The 15,237-nt window shown below is 38.5% G+C and overlaps 1 protein-coding gene across 3 annotated transcripts in view; it reads left to right on the top strand.

Moving 5' to 3' along the window:
* The first annotated feature begins 5,463 nt into the window (after nt 1-5,463).
* The window catches only part of igdcc3 (immunoglobulin superfamily, DCC subclass, member 3), a 70,414-nt gene continuing 60,640 nt past the window's right edge, over nt 5,464-15,237 (top strand). For 2 of the 3 annotated variants that reach the window (XM_044100560.1, XM_044100551.1), the window contains exons 1-2: nt 7,692-8,008; nt 14,235-14,540. In XM_044100560.1, coding sequence (XP_043956495.1) covers nt 7,942-8,008; nt 14,235-14,540 — 373 coding nt within the window. In that variant the 5' untranslated portion in view covers nt 7,692-7,941. Of the gene's footprint in view, nt 5,739-7,691; nt 8,009-14,234; nt 14,541-15,237 lie in introns of those variants that run through there. The other variant, XM_044100570.1, reaches the window with a different exon arrangement.

Here is a 15,237-nt window from a genome sequence, read left to right as displayed (position 1 = left end):
GCTTTAATATTGATTTGTTTTTCTGGATTTATTGAGGCGCTTACCTGGACGCTTGAAATCGAAAACATAAGATTGGCATAGGACTTCATCGCAATTCCGCCATCTAGGGGCAAAGTGAAAAATTGGCACATTGAACAAGATCTTAAAACACCGTACAACATAGCAACAACCCATATAAATCAAGAATTTAATTGGATCCTACTATATCATTGCCGTCATGTGAGGACAATGCAAAGCAAATGTGGTATATTTTCCCCAACAGGTATAAAGTTGCTCCTTCTCCTGCTGACGGTCCTGGAAGTCTGAGTTGATCTGAGACTGTGTTAAACAGACTGTAGAATGAAAGTTTGAATGAGAGGTGTATGATCAAGTGGATGCATGTGATGAACAGCTAAGCTTGCATATTTTGGCTTTAAGCGCCAGGAGCTTTGCTTTGTTATCAGAGGTGAACAGGCTTGACTGAGTGAAACTGGTGAAGGTGGTGTGATTGCTTGGAGTTGTGTGTGATGCATGCAATATGGTGGAAATGTGCATGCTTTGGCTCTGCTGTATCAAATCTGAAATCTGATGTTTAATCTTCACTATTTGATAACCTTCACAGACCAGTGAGTTGATGGTGGGGAACGCCTGGCTCAATGAAAAATGAGAGGAAGTGATTTATATTTAAGTTTGATAAGTCGTGGGAGCGCCAACTCAGACTCTCATCACTTGAAATGTTGTGATGTGGAAGTAGTGTTGGTAATGAAAAAAAGGGGTCATGTTAAGAGATAAGTAGACATGTTTGATAGTCCAGATGAGTAGTACAATATGAATGTGAAGGTGAAATTCAAGTGGAGATGTTTTATGAAAGTTATGTTCTAAAGCTGTACTTAAGGAAAACAGGGAAAATGTTATCAAAAGAGACATTTGTAAAAGTATCAATATTTAGTAGTTGCGGCACTCTAAATTAGCTAAATATTAGATAGATATGCGAGTTGGACAGTTAATTTGTTAAATTCCCTTAACAAAGGGGTGTAGTCATGGTCATAGGAGGTATTTTGCTAATTAATTGTGTACTAAGCTTAAAATAATTTGCCAATAATTACATTACTTCAGCACTGTATGGTAGAAATGACTTGTACAATGGTGTGAATAAGTCACTAGTTAGAGCACCGGATTGGAATAAAGATGTCCAACATATCTAAACAAGCAATGCATCTACATATGCAAAAATAAACTTCAGTTCTACTAATTCTTTTGTTTGGAAAAACACTAAACAGAAACAAAAATCTAGAATCTACATAAAAATGTGGGAATTAATTTGATGTCTCATTTATTTGTTATTTTATATTTAAATTGTATTTTTAATGTATTTCTGGAGCTATTTTTTTGCTAAGCTTTATTAATTGGTCCTTATTTTATAAATATTGATAGAAACCTTAATAAATTGAGCTGGAGGAATCCATCCCACTAAACAGCTTAGATACTGAAATGTCTGGATGAAAAAGACTTTTCCCCTCCACCAATCACAGCCGCTTTCTGTGGAAAAACCCAGCTGATGAAATACACTTTGCGACCTCAGCTGCACAGAATCGCGGTACCACGGCTGTGCAAATGATCCATTGTCTTTGTTTTTAAGATCGTTAGTAAGTTCGGTTATTGAAGTAATCTGAAAACAATCCTGCCTGTTTTTACTGCTGCTGTGTGTCAGTCCTGTCTCAGTCGCCCTAACATGAAGAGAATGAAGCGTGTAGTGACTGGAGGAGTCCTTCTCACCCTCAGAGCCTCTAAAACATGGAAACTTTCACTTTTCCTCCTTTAAATTAAACATTATTTCTCTGAGCTGCACACAGCTGGTGACACACCTAGCAACAGTTGCTAAGCTGACTTAACCTGCATGGATGGAATCTGGTCTGTTATGACATCACAAAGTTGTATATGACATCACAGAGTTTTATCCATATTTCAGGCAACAATTCTGTCCTTCTGCTACTTTCTTGAAGAGAGACAGCTGGAGTTTGGTGAGAGATTGAGATAGTTTGCAGTTTAAACAAAATAGTTATTTCATTGTCCTAGAGTTCGCTTTGCTATACATTGCACATCCAAGAAGCCATGAGATACATAAAGAATCCACAGCCTCATGCATTCCCAGTTTTTTCTGGGGACATGATCGCGCCGATGATAGAGACGTTTTTGTGGTCCATGTCATTGGAACAGACCCTGGATTTGACCATGGGGAAGCCTGATTGTCACACCAAGTCCTGCTTGAAGGAGCTGCTTTTAAACTTAATGGAGGAATGTTGTACCTTCATTTTCTGCAATATCCCTGAGCAGGGCATCAGTTTCCAAGAGGTGGACATGATCTTGGGCAATGTGCTGCTAACAACAATTGCAGATGCCCTTCAGATTACAGGGAAAGTACGTCCTAAGAGCTTTGACTGTTTCAATGAGTTATTCCTTACATATGTCAAAGAATCGTTGATATCTATCTGCTCCACACACGATCCAGCAACTTCTGTGATCCGCCACATATCTTGGTCTGACAAAATGGATTCAATCCTTCCACATGGACTCCGACTGATGGAGGAACTGTTGGTATGTTACTGTAAAGAACATCGTCAGACATCGTCAAAAGCTGATGAAGGCCAGCAACAGAGAAAAGACCACCCAGGTGCTAGCTCTGAAGCTGAAGAGAAAGACACCACCAAAACTGACAGCAATCCTGTTTCTGAAAACAAGGAATCAGAATTGAAGATGGTGGATGAATTCATTTTGGAGGAACTTACAAAGACCACTAATATAAATGATTGGATCTCAAATGAGAGGGAATCAGAATTGAAGATGGTGGATGAATTCATTTTGGAGGAACTTTCAGAAACCACTAATATAAATGATTTTATCGCTAATGAGAGGGAACCAGATATAAAGATGGTGGATGATTTTATTTCGGAGGAACTTTCAAAGACCACTAATATAAATGATCTGATCTCAAATGAGAGGGAACTAGATATGAAGATGGTGGATGAATTTATTTCAGAGGAGTTTTCAGATCTAACAAAGACAACTCATCTTACGTTGGAGGAAAAGGAGTCATGTCTTGAAATGAAGGAAGACTTAATCTTTGAGGTTTTGCCAGAAGATAGGGAAATGAAAAAGTCAATCTCTGACGAACAAGCTGCTCCTCTTCCCATTGCACAACAGAAGAACAAAGCAGCTGGAGTCAAAATGCAGAAGAACCTTCAAATATACAGCAAAGAACAATGCAATAGAGATTCACCAGCACCAGAGGATGAAGAAACAACAGTTCCATCAGTAGAAAACTTAATTTCCGAAGAATCGACCAACTCGAAAGGCAAACAGTTAGTTGACGCAGAGCAGAAGTCAGTGGCTACCACAAAGGTTGCTGAACCACTGCCAGTGGCAGAGAAGGAGGAGAAGCAGTCTTCCATTATGCTGCTTGTAAATGCAGTTCTTATCAAGGCAATAACAAAATCAACGATAACATGCAAGTACAATCACGTCCAAGCAATCACGGAGAGGTTGTCTGAGAAAATCTGTGCTGAGGTCGAGGTCCAAGACCTAAAGGACGTTCAAAGTAGTCTGAACAGTCTCAGCAAGGATATACTGACCGCAGTCTCCAAAAAATTGGGCTGCTCAAAAAAAGATCTTCTGGCACTGTTGGGTTTAAACAGTTCAACGGTAGATGAGGCATTCATTTCAATTTGCAAAGAGAAAATAGTCAAACCAGCCACAAAACCCAGCCTCATTAAGCGTTTCTGGGCCTGTATATCCAAGACTCTCCCCTATAAATTGTAGAGGATTATAATTATCTTAAGGGTTAAAAATTATGTTGTTGGGTTGGTTCACACTAAGATATGTTTCAACCTAAAAGAAATGGACTGTGTCAAATGGACTGGGCTAATCTGACCTAGACGTTAAGAAGAAATTCAGATTTGGAGAGATGTGGATTAACAATCACTTAAGAGAGGAAAGATGTTAGTTTTAAGCTGTTGTGCAGGAAAGTTCTGGCACCCGACCTTTCCCCTGCTCGCCTGCAAAGGTACGGCAAGAGGCAGTGAGTTTATTGGAACGGCAAGAAGGCATGAGTTAAATAGTATGGGAAGAGGCCGTGATTTTAATGGTACGGCAAGAGGCCGCGGGTTTAGTGGTAGGCAAGAAGCCGTGAGTTTAGTGATATGGCAAGAGGCCGTGTGTTAAGTAGTATGGCAAGCTGCCGTGAGTTCAGTAGTACGGCAAGACGCCGTGAGTTTAGTGGTACGGCAAGATGCCATGAATTTAGTGGTACGGCAAGATGCCGTGAGTTTAGTAGTATCTCCAGCCCAGGTCCCATCTGCAGCGGCTTTTACCCGCCTGATAGAAACGTCAAGGAGAAGCAGAACGAACAGTCAGCAGGTGGTACCAGGGCTTTGAGCTGCGTTGCGACTCGCGGTGACAGTCACAGTACAGTGTCTTATATCAGGATGTCTGATACAAAGACAGACATTCTTTATACCTGTTGGCGGGTCCGACTCAGACTGCCTGTAGCTAATGGGGGATTTAGCAGAATGATTAAGTTAAAGTCAAAAGTTTTCTCTGCAGCCCAAGCAGTTCTGTGTTTAGGGGCGAGGCGGGTTTTTTCCGCTATTGCGAGGACAATTACAAAAATATAAATAGAAACAGCTTTTCCAACGTCAACATCAGACCTACGTTTTTATTTCCAAACCAGTGTATGAAAAAATATTCTTGCCCATATTTTGATAGTAAGGGGCACAGATCCGCCCCCTCCTCCTCTCCATGGACCCGGTGTCTGAACAACATGGAGGCAGAGGAACTGAGTCATTAGAGGGCATCCAGACTAGTTTGTTTTGCTAAATTATTATATTTGGCTAAATACTATTGCTGAGGGGCACAAGCAGACCTCCTGATGCACAGATAAAAAAAAATAAAAATAAAAAAAATTTTAAAAAATTTTTTGGGAAAAAAACAAAAACAAAAAAACCCAAAAAGGATAAACGGACAGGGACTCAAGATCCTTTGCTTCCCCCTCTGCACGTGCCTGATCATAGGCAATTAATTTTTACTTTAAAGACAAAAAGGACATCAATTTAGGGGTCTTTATGAAATAAGGAGGTCCAATTCATCTGCAAAAATGCATAAAATCTAAGTTATTCCAAACAACTTAGATTTTGTTGTTTGGTATAACAAAATCTATTCCAAACAATAGATTTTGGAATCTATTGTTCCAAATAGAACAATAGATTCTATTTGATCTATTTGGAATAGAACAAATAGAATGTATGAATATGAATATATATGAATGTATATGTATAAATATACATATACATATACATTCATATCTGAATATATATATAAATGCTATTCTGTAATGTATATGAATACATATCTGAATATCTGTCAAATTCAGATACAAATCCAAGTTCAATACTGCTCCTACTTCATAGATATAGATCACATAGGTAAATAATTGCCTGCCCCATCACACCAGACTCAGCTGGCTGAAGTCCCTCATCAGCAGTCCACTCCACAGAGGCCTGACAACACTCAGTTCATCTGATTCAGGAGCATTGAAGAAGGAATACATCTAGGATGGGAGCTCTCAATTACTCGACTGAAAAAACTGCATTTCATTGTTATTTGACTAAAGTGTGTTGAAGCAGAGACACATGTAAAACCTGCAGGACAACGACCCCGGAGGCCTGGATTTGAGGATTCCTGCTCTAGATGAATGGGCAGAACAGGTATCTAAACTGTAAAATTATGAAAAATAATTACATTTGTTATTCGATGTTTTAAATGGTTGTCTCCGTTAACAATCATTCGAACAGAAAAACAAACCATTCATATTCTCGCCACATTCTAAATGTCCTATAGTATCACAAAAGGTTCAAAAGACCGTAGGGTTGACACATCACTGCTTATAAACCACTATAGGTTCATTTTGATCTGTGTTCATTTCTTAATGGACTCGGTCACCAGCTTAAAGAAACACTATGATGTCCATCTGCTGTTTATCGCTGATAAGAAAAAAATACCTTAATGGAAGCCACAAATCCCTAACCTCCGGACTAATAATATGTTCACAAAAAGCATGACATCCTGCTGTTACTCTGTAGTTTTTACCGCAATTGGTATAGGAACACAAGTAAAGGTGCAAAGAAGGCAAAAATAGAAATGAAAGGCCCTTCCTTTTAAATCTGTTTAAATTATTGATGAACACCACATGTAAATGACTCATTATGCATAAAAGACCCCCTGCAAAGTGCAATGGTAGATACCCTAAGGCATCACTGGTAAAACTAATTATCTGTGTGTAAGCAACACTGTCTTGTAATTGAGGTGGGTCCCTTCTTAATTATTTCACATAGGGTCAGATGGGTCATTCTGGAGGGCTTCCTCTATTCTGTAATATATTGTATTATATTGTATTATATATATTGTATATATATAATACAATATTATTGTATTATATATATATATATATATATATATATATATATATATATATATATATATATATATATATATATATATATATATATATATATATATATATATATATATATATATATATATATTTCTTTCAAACTAATGGCACGTTTCAGTTGTGTTACAACAAAATCATGTCATCACATGAACTTTTGGTCGTGAAAACATCTTACTTCTGCATGTCTAATTTTAAAATCTAGCAACATTTTTGATAAGTCAGACTTAGGTGCGTTTTTCTTTTATTAGTTTTATTTTACTGTCTGTCTAAAACATTGGATAACATTTAATCTAAAGAAAGTCCTCCGTGTCACAGAAAACATTATCAACAGCAAAGCAGCTGGGCGAGACATAGATATAAATATATCAGACGTAAACCATGGCGATTAAAGATTCAATAGAGTTGCCGCCATAAACAGCACATGGACGAGATATGACTGCATGACGTGAACACTGTAGGCTACGTTAGTGTGTGATGCTTATTGTATTACATAACATGAAGCCATTGCCCTTTCCAATTAAGACCTGAGATGCGTCATCTCTCCAGTAGGTGGTAGTAGAGTGCAGCTGAACGACCTCTGCTTTGTTACAGCGGAGTGCCAGAGGTCCTCCCGGTCTATTTATCATGTCAGGTTCACATGTGCTGAACCATCAGCTTTAAATACAATATATGAGCGCCTGATACATTTTATTTTACGTCTGCACACTTTAGGTCGAAGTTGAACAGATGTTACAAATAAATGCTATTTATTTATTTATTTACTTTTTTTATTTATTCAATATATAAACAATCTATTACAGTCTGTTGGTTTACCTTTTGTGCTGTCTGAAGCAAGGATGTGTATGTGGACAGTGATGTCACTTTAATATTTCTTTCTCTTTTTTTTTTTTTTTACATGCTCATCCTCATTATTTCCACCGTTTGCCTCTGTAAATACGACCCCTCAGTAGTAACCCAGGCCCTTTATTCGCAGTGGGCTCTCCGAGATTAAGAAATCACGCTGTTTCTGCAGATTTCTCAAGCGTTGAGAGCGAAACATTCAGCAGTCGGCTCTTTTGTTCCGCGAGCAGATACAGATTCAGAGTGTGTGTGTATCAGAGACAGAGAGAAAGAGGGAGAGAGAGAGAGAGAGAGAGAGAGAGAGAGAGAGAGAGAGAGAGAGAGAGAGAGAAACACACACAGCCAGCACAGAGGCAGCGCGTAGGATACAGCAGAGTGTGTGAGGAGGAAACAGGCTGTGGGATGCTGACAGACTCTTCATAGATGCTTAAAATGGCGAGAGCGTCTTGGATCCCAGTGAGCTACTGAGCAGCAGATTGGTTGATTGGAATATGTCGTAGCTGAGACTGGATGTTTGATTTGCATTTTAATTTTGTTTTTGTTTTTTAAACCCGCTGCTTCACCACCATTCAACGCTGTTTATTTTCCACGAGTGCCGGAGTATTTTCTGTGTTTAAATGGCATCCACACGGCGCCAATGCCTTGTTTCGTGCTCTTTGGGGATCCTTCTAAATGCTTTAATCGGTAAGCCACACACACCGCATTGGAACAGGGTATTTTTGGTCGGATGTGATCACCTTTTGCTGCCAGCGTAAAGCACGCTGGAAACCGTAATAAGCGTGTTTTGCACGGAGTGTAACCCTGAACTTGACTGCTGTCCGGTTGTATACAATCTGCAAATTTCCGTGTAAAGCTCGGAGCTGAAGCCTGATTTGCGTGATTGTTTCTTTGGGGGTGGTATAGCTGATTTGTGAATTTTGCAGAACTTGTCATGGGTAATTTATGTGAGCTAATTATAATTAATTCTAGTTCTATTAATGCATTCAGCTCCTTGTTTTGGTGGCAAAACTGACTGATCCATGCTTGAGTTTCGAACATGTGCTTCTGTGTTCTATTTATTTGTGCCTTAGCTGCCGATTCTCCAAAATCAGTGCAACCAGAAATATCATTTATGGCGCATTTGTTTCTCCTAAAACTTCAAAGCTGTGATTTCTGAGTAGGGTTTTGTTTCATATCAGGGAACTTCAAAAGTAGATGGATTTATTGACCGGTCAGTCGTTAGAGCACACCACCCCGTGGCTGGGTGAAATGACAGTGGTTATTGCTCAGAGAATAGATTAAAAGACTGTGGTTATTGCCTGCTGGGGAGAATATTTGTACAGATTAAATGTCAAGGCTGTCTCTCTACTCCCTTTCAAATTTTCTCCTCCATCCCTTTGTTCGCTATGACAGTCACTTTCTCTCTCTATGTGGGGGCCCCTAATTCAAAAGGCTGGAGAGTGTATTGAGTATTTGCAAAGCATACCACACAGGGACCCACAAAGGGCCCCGCTGGAATCATAGAAGCTACTGGTTCATAACATGTTCGCTCGCTCCGAGGACTGGGAACAAAAACTGTCAGAAACACACACTCAGCTCTGTGATGGATGCAGCTCCAATCTGCTCAGCGCGTTGAAGAAATGAAGCTCTTTCAAGTGCTCGTCTGCCTCAGAGAGTAGATTAGGCTGAGATAAAGGAGGTTTTATGGCATTTTAAGCAGTGTTGATAAGGGAGAAAGAAGCATTATCATTTATATCTCCCTTCCATCTGCTTGGGATAAAAAGTCGGAACAAAAAGGCAGAAAATCACTAAAATGATCTCATGATGAAAAGTTTCAGTCAGTGACTGCTTACTTATGGAAGTGTTTTAGAAATTGCTATTGTAATAATTTCTCATGACTCACCGAACCTCATAATAGTTTCATCTTCCTTCCATCCTCCTAAAAGCATGTTAATCCTGAAATTAAGGTTGGACAGAAGATTTAACTATATTAATATTGTTTAATTAAGATAATAATGGTGATATTTACTCTTCATTCTTCATTGTTTTCTGACATCCCAGTGTATTGATTACTCTCCCTGCTAAAGGTGTTCCCAAGTAATGTTTTCCAAGTCTAAGTCTCAAGTATTTATAATCTTTACTTCTGCAGCTTTTAGTTGACTATTGTTGAAGTGTTAGACTGACTCTGCTAAGAGCAGGGGAATGAGAGCCCATGCAAATGTCCAAATCTGTTATCTGTATGCTAGACATAAATGATCTATACTAGGAATGTGTCCATCAATTCTGCCTTAGAGTAGCGTTTTGCACTTGTAATAATGCAAACACTAATATAGCTATGATGACTGGGATTCAATACATTGTGTAGCCCTAATAGATTAAAAGACTGTGGAAGAATCACATTTTAGGAATGCGCCATTCATTAATCCACTGATAACAGCATCGTTAATCATCCAGAAAGCACTGTTTTTCTGTGAAATGATTCAATGTAACCGAATTGTATATAAAAAAAGAGGAAAAGCAGAGAAACCATCATTTGCCCTACAGCAGATCAAATCATCACTGTCATTGCTATATCCATGTGTGTCACATTGCTATCAAAGGACTGCTTGAAAGTGCTATTTGGTAGGACAATATATTTCAAGTGCCATGACTGCAAATTTAGTATGCCAGTATATAGGTAGGAAATAAGTGATTCTTTAGTACTGAAGGACCTCTCATACAAATGCATGCATCTAAAAGTACTGTGCAGAAAAAAACACACATATGAAAAGGAACATTAATTAGTCAACCACAACACCACAAAAATACCACAATATATGTTAAATAGTTGTACAAACTTGTATAAAATCTTCAAAAGGCAAAAACATATATACTATTGCTAAGAGTAAAAAAAAGACAACACAGTTACAAACAGATTAATATGCTCTGTCCTCCTACTTCAACTGTCTAGGATAACTTTGAATAAGCTGAAATCTTAAAATAGATACTAGGAGCATTAAAATAAGACAACTGGAGACGACAGCAAGAATACATTTTTTCTGTATTTGTTTGGAACTAAAATGATAACATTTTTTAGTTTAAAGTCATATGTAAATCTAAAGTAACCTCAAGTGATTGGAGTCGTCTAAAAGCTGTGATTGGGGCATTCAGCTTAGTTTATAACTACTAGATTTCTTTCTGTTATATAACTGACTCTACAGAGCATAAAAGGTTGGGAAGTAAACAGTGAAGCAGCTGGCCTACTTTATCTCCAGATCATTAACTTTATTCCTCCGCACCCCCATGTTGCGTTATGATATTAAATTATCTTCGGAACAATCATCTCTGAATATCTACCAGAATAACAGAGCCACAGTGTGAACAATTTAAAGAGCATGTGGCTTAAGATGGGAAGAACACCAGAGTATTGATTAATTATTTATCAAGCGGGAGCCAATAGTCAGAATGTAAGTATCAATATAACATGTACAGCTCCCCTGCAGGAAAAGGATAAACACAGCCCTTTAGCCAGAAATGATTGACTTCATATAAAAGAAATTGAGTTGTTATGTGGCTCATTTTTATTAGCTTCTTTAGACCTGAATGTTTTTTTTCGTTTGATTCATGAACTTGAACCTAAAACAGAAGTCCTACTGAACAAGCTGAAAGAAATGCTGATTTAACACACATTAGTCCAAAGATGTAGAGGTGGTATATTTCTTATTTTAATAGCAGCAATAATTCCATGTCTCGTCTTTATTGCAGTTAAGAGCAGATCAAAATTCACGAAATAAAGAAACAAAATTAAACTCCTACAAAAAAGAAAAAAAAACAATTTTTGTTATAAAAAGCTGTATTCACTTTGTAGGATTTGTTCTCATATGGGTGAACCAATCAAAGACATAGAATGACAGAGTCTCAATGAGTATATTAATTAGAAAACCGTCTAAACAAAGACGTAAAGAGCAAAAATTGATTTTTAGCATCTTGATTGATTTAATTAACTCTAACCCCTAACATTTAGTTCTAGTGTAATTTTATAAAAATGTTTCTGTTGCTGGAGGTTTATTTTTCAAACTGGTAAAGAAACACACAAAGCAAGATATTCAAGGTTCATCGTCTGATCCGTATGCTGCTTTCATTTCATATTTTTAAATGAACAGATAAATACGTGGAGACTTTTCAGCTTGTTGGAAAGCCCTCAAACTTTAAAAGGGATTTCAAATTAATGGAGGTTAGGTTTGAGTTAACAAAATTCTATATGTCTTACCTCTGAATTCAAAACGTGGTATAAATATCTCAAAGCTTTATTGTTGCTTGCATTATCAGGTGGTAAGATATCCTCACACTGTACCGTGTCAGTAACCTGTGGAGTATCTTGATCTCTCAGCTTGGCTCCCTGCCTGCTAACTTCGCATGCTTGTAAATTCATGCCTTTTTTCCTCCGAGTGTAGCTTTAAATCTATATGTCAGATCTCAACACTTATTTCTTTGTAGTAGTTGGTAGGCTCCACCCTGAGCCATTCTGAGTCAATCTTTCTCTCATGTGTTTTTGCCTGGTAATCTGACATTCATGCATTTAATAAAAAGTATTGTATATGTATTGATATATTTGTCCTTACCCACATTTGTACAGCTTCAAACTTGCATCTCTACAGCTGTAGAGATGCAAATCTCCATCTACGCACTCCCCCCTTCTCTCAATCCCTGGATGGGCATAATGCACAGATGACCACAACCTTTTATTGTTTCCTTATCTCATTGGATCTGGGTTATAATTAGCTGTTGTGCTCAGTAATATTTTCTCTGACATTTTCTCCCAGTGCTGTTTGTGACCTTCAAGCCACCCTGAGCTCATATTTGCATTAGTCGGTCACTCGGGCAACATGCTTTATTCATCAGCAAAGACAGTGCAGTCACATTTTCCCCGTTAATGGAATATACTCGGAGTTGAGTTGAAAACAAAATCATTAAAAGCTTTTTAATGTGCTTCTAATGAATGGCATGCTTAAACAGCAACATTGTTTTTCCCTTTGCTGCAGTAACATCATCTGCTGTCGGTCTTTCAATTTATTGCTATCAAAGAAACACTAAGAATTACATTTTATCTGGAAGTGTTCTGCATCGGTAACAGTCCTCATCGCTTGGGTAAAACAATTAGCCACATGTGCGGCTTCTGTTGTTAATTGGCTGTGAGCCTTCTTTGCTTTCTGGACCTCTGAGGCCAGAATCAGGCCATCCAAGGGTTAAATACTTCTCTAACAACACCCCCTTGTTGCTCACTGATGTCTCTGTAGTCTCATGGCCATTTTACTTACCGTGCTGTGAGTGGAAAAAAGAGGGAGGGAAGGGACCACATATAGAAAGGACACAGAGCAATCATGAGGGAAGTTTTTCTTTTTTCTTTTTCTCTTAGCAATGTTTCTTACATGTGCTCTTCACAGAGGGGCGTGTCAGTGAAAAGGTTGCCTGTTCCTGAGGGGAAGCACTTTTCTTCTGGAATGTTAGTGGATCTGGCCGGAGGTTCTCTATTTTGACCCCGGTGCTTTGCCCCCCCTTTCTTTGCCCTCCCGTAGCCCGTCCCACCAGATTCCAGGGCCTGGGGCAGAGCCTGATGGTGCTTAGTCCATCAGTGGCTGAAACATGATGCCAAGAAGGAGTACTGAGCTGTGATTTTACGGAACTGAGTCATGCCATGCTGTTTACATCCACAAATACACAAAATCAGGCCCCTCATGTTATTATAGACTTAAATTGTTGTTGCAATAGTTGCAGTGAGGGTGGTAACTTGTTTTAGCAGCGAGCAGTCTTAATGTTTGTGCAGTTCAAAGTTAATGAGAGAGTTCAGAAGCATGGTGCAGAGTGATAGAGGTTAGATGTGTGCAAGATTAGCATAAAGCATTTCAAAGAAAAATCACAATCAAGCTTTTAGCACAGTTTATCTAGCAAATTCTAACTTTTAAAGAAAAGCATATATATGTAAGCATTTAGAACAATAAACATCTCTCAATAAATTTTAATATGATTTTGTCAACTTTTGTCAAGCACTATTAAAATGTATTGCATTTTGTTGACAAACATAAGACTTGGGGTACAATATACTCTCAAGCTGTTTTAACTCAGAAAATAAATTTTCAAAGGTAAATTTTCAAAGGCACTACTCAGGTTAAGTCCCCTGTTGCTCAGTGACGACAACAAGTGGAGGCAACATTCCCACCTCAGCCAGACAATATTTTATCCAGTCATTATCAACACCTGCTTGTCTGTCTGCTTGGATAGTGCTCATCTCCAGAGGTCATTGGGTAGAAGGCGGGGTACACCATGGACAGGGAGTCAGTCCATCTCAGCGCTACACAGACACACAGGACCAACAGCCATGGACACACACTCTAACATATAAGGTCAATTTAGAAAGAGCAATTAAGCTATCAGTCCCACACATGCACATAGAGAACATGCAAACTCCATGCAGAAAGACCCCAGCTCGGATTTGAACCCCAGACCTTGTTGCTGCAAGGCAACATTGCTAACAACTTCACCACCCAGTACTTTGCATCTCAAAAATATTGTTTGTATAATTTTATTTAATAATGCAACATTAAGCTTCAGAGTATATGAAGAACTTTCTCTTCCATCATGTCTAGATTTTGTGTGTCCTTAAATGGAAGACACTTTCTTCATTGTCAGCGTAGTATTGTAACCGCATATCATCCTGATATCATGCTAGTGGAAAGTACTCTAGTAGTAGACCAGAAAAACACTGGATGAAAAAATAAGCGTAAAGCTGAAATTACATGATGCAAAAATATTAGTTATGTTACTGTTAGTTTGTGGCTATATTTTGCAAAAATAAAATTTTTTAAAAAAGTTTGATTATTGCAGTTTCTTTGTGAATTTACTTAAAAAGTAAATTCATAACACTTGTTTTTTTTGTGTGTATATGTCTCTTCAGGTGTAGTTTTGGGAGCTGAACTCTCTTTCAAGCTAGAGCCCAGCGACATCATTGCTGTTCAGGAGCAGCCGCTTTTGCTCCACTGCCAGGTGGACGGCATCCCACCCATCACCACGCAGTGGAGGCGCAATGGCCTGCTCCTAGCTCAGGACAGCCATCACACCACCTTCATCAACGGCTCACTTTTGATCATCCACTTCCAAAAGACCAAGCCCGACGGCTCGTCTGATGAAGGCGACTATGAGTGCATGGCCCAGAACTCTTTTGGGCGAGTGGTGAGCCGTAAAGCCCGAATTCAGGCAGCCAGTAAGTAGCTGTGTCAATGTGAGGGTGTGTGTTTTGTGTGGCTTATTTTGTTCATTTGTGGAAACAAACTAGATCCCTGTTACCCGCTTAAACTAGCCACTGCCTTCCTGTGCAATTCCGCAAAAAAAAGTAGTAGTAGAAGATGCGAACGATGACCTAGTTTCAGTAATGGAAGTGGAGGACGTGAACGAAGCCATTAAGTTCGTTGGTCATGCTTCCAAATATTGAATGAACATTGACAACAGCAGCCTCGTTCGGACCGGAGGATGGTTATTGTTTTTAGCGCATGCAGTTTCCGGTTAGCTTCTTAGCTTCGAACTGGTGCATTAGCCTACATGTCACAGGCAAATGTTAGCAATCGGGTAAAATAAAATAAAAAAAATCATGTTTCTGAACACCCGGAAGTACCAGGCTACGTTTAACTACTTTGCATTTTTAATTTTGATCTAAATATTTTCTTTAAATTTTATCACATTCTGTGTTCCTATTAAAAAAGTGAAATGGTTTGTGTAGAGCATTATTGTTATATATATATATAATCAAAGCTGATTTCTGTAAATTTGAAGATTGTCTCAAGTACTGTTACCTTACACCAGTCCCAATTAACTTGAGTACTGCTGTGCATGTGAATGGTTTTAATATGTGGCTGTGTAATTGTTAAAATAAATCATTGCGTTTAATGAACTTTCTGATGCTG

Source organism: Gambusia affinis, linkage group LG02, assembly GCF_019740435.1.
Source record: "Gambusia affinis linkage group LG02, SWU_Gaff_1.0, whole genome shotgun sequence".
Classification (NCBI taxonomy): Eukaryota; Metazoa; Chordata; class Actinopteri; order Cyprinodontiformes; family Poeciliidae; genus Gambusia; species Gambusia affinis.
This window is presented reverse-complemented; position numbering and strand designations above follow the sequence as displayed.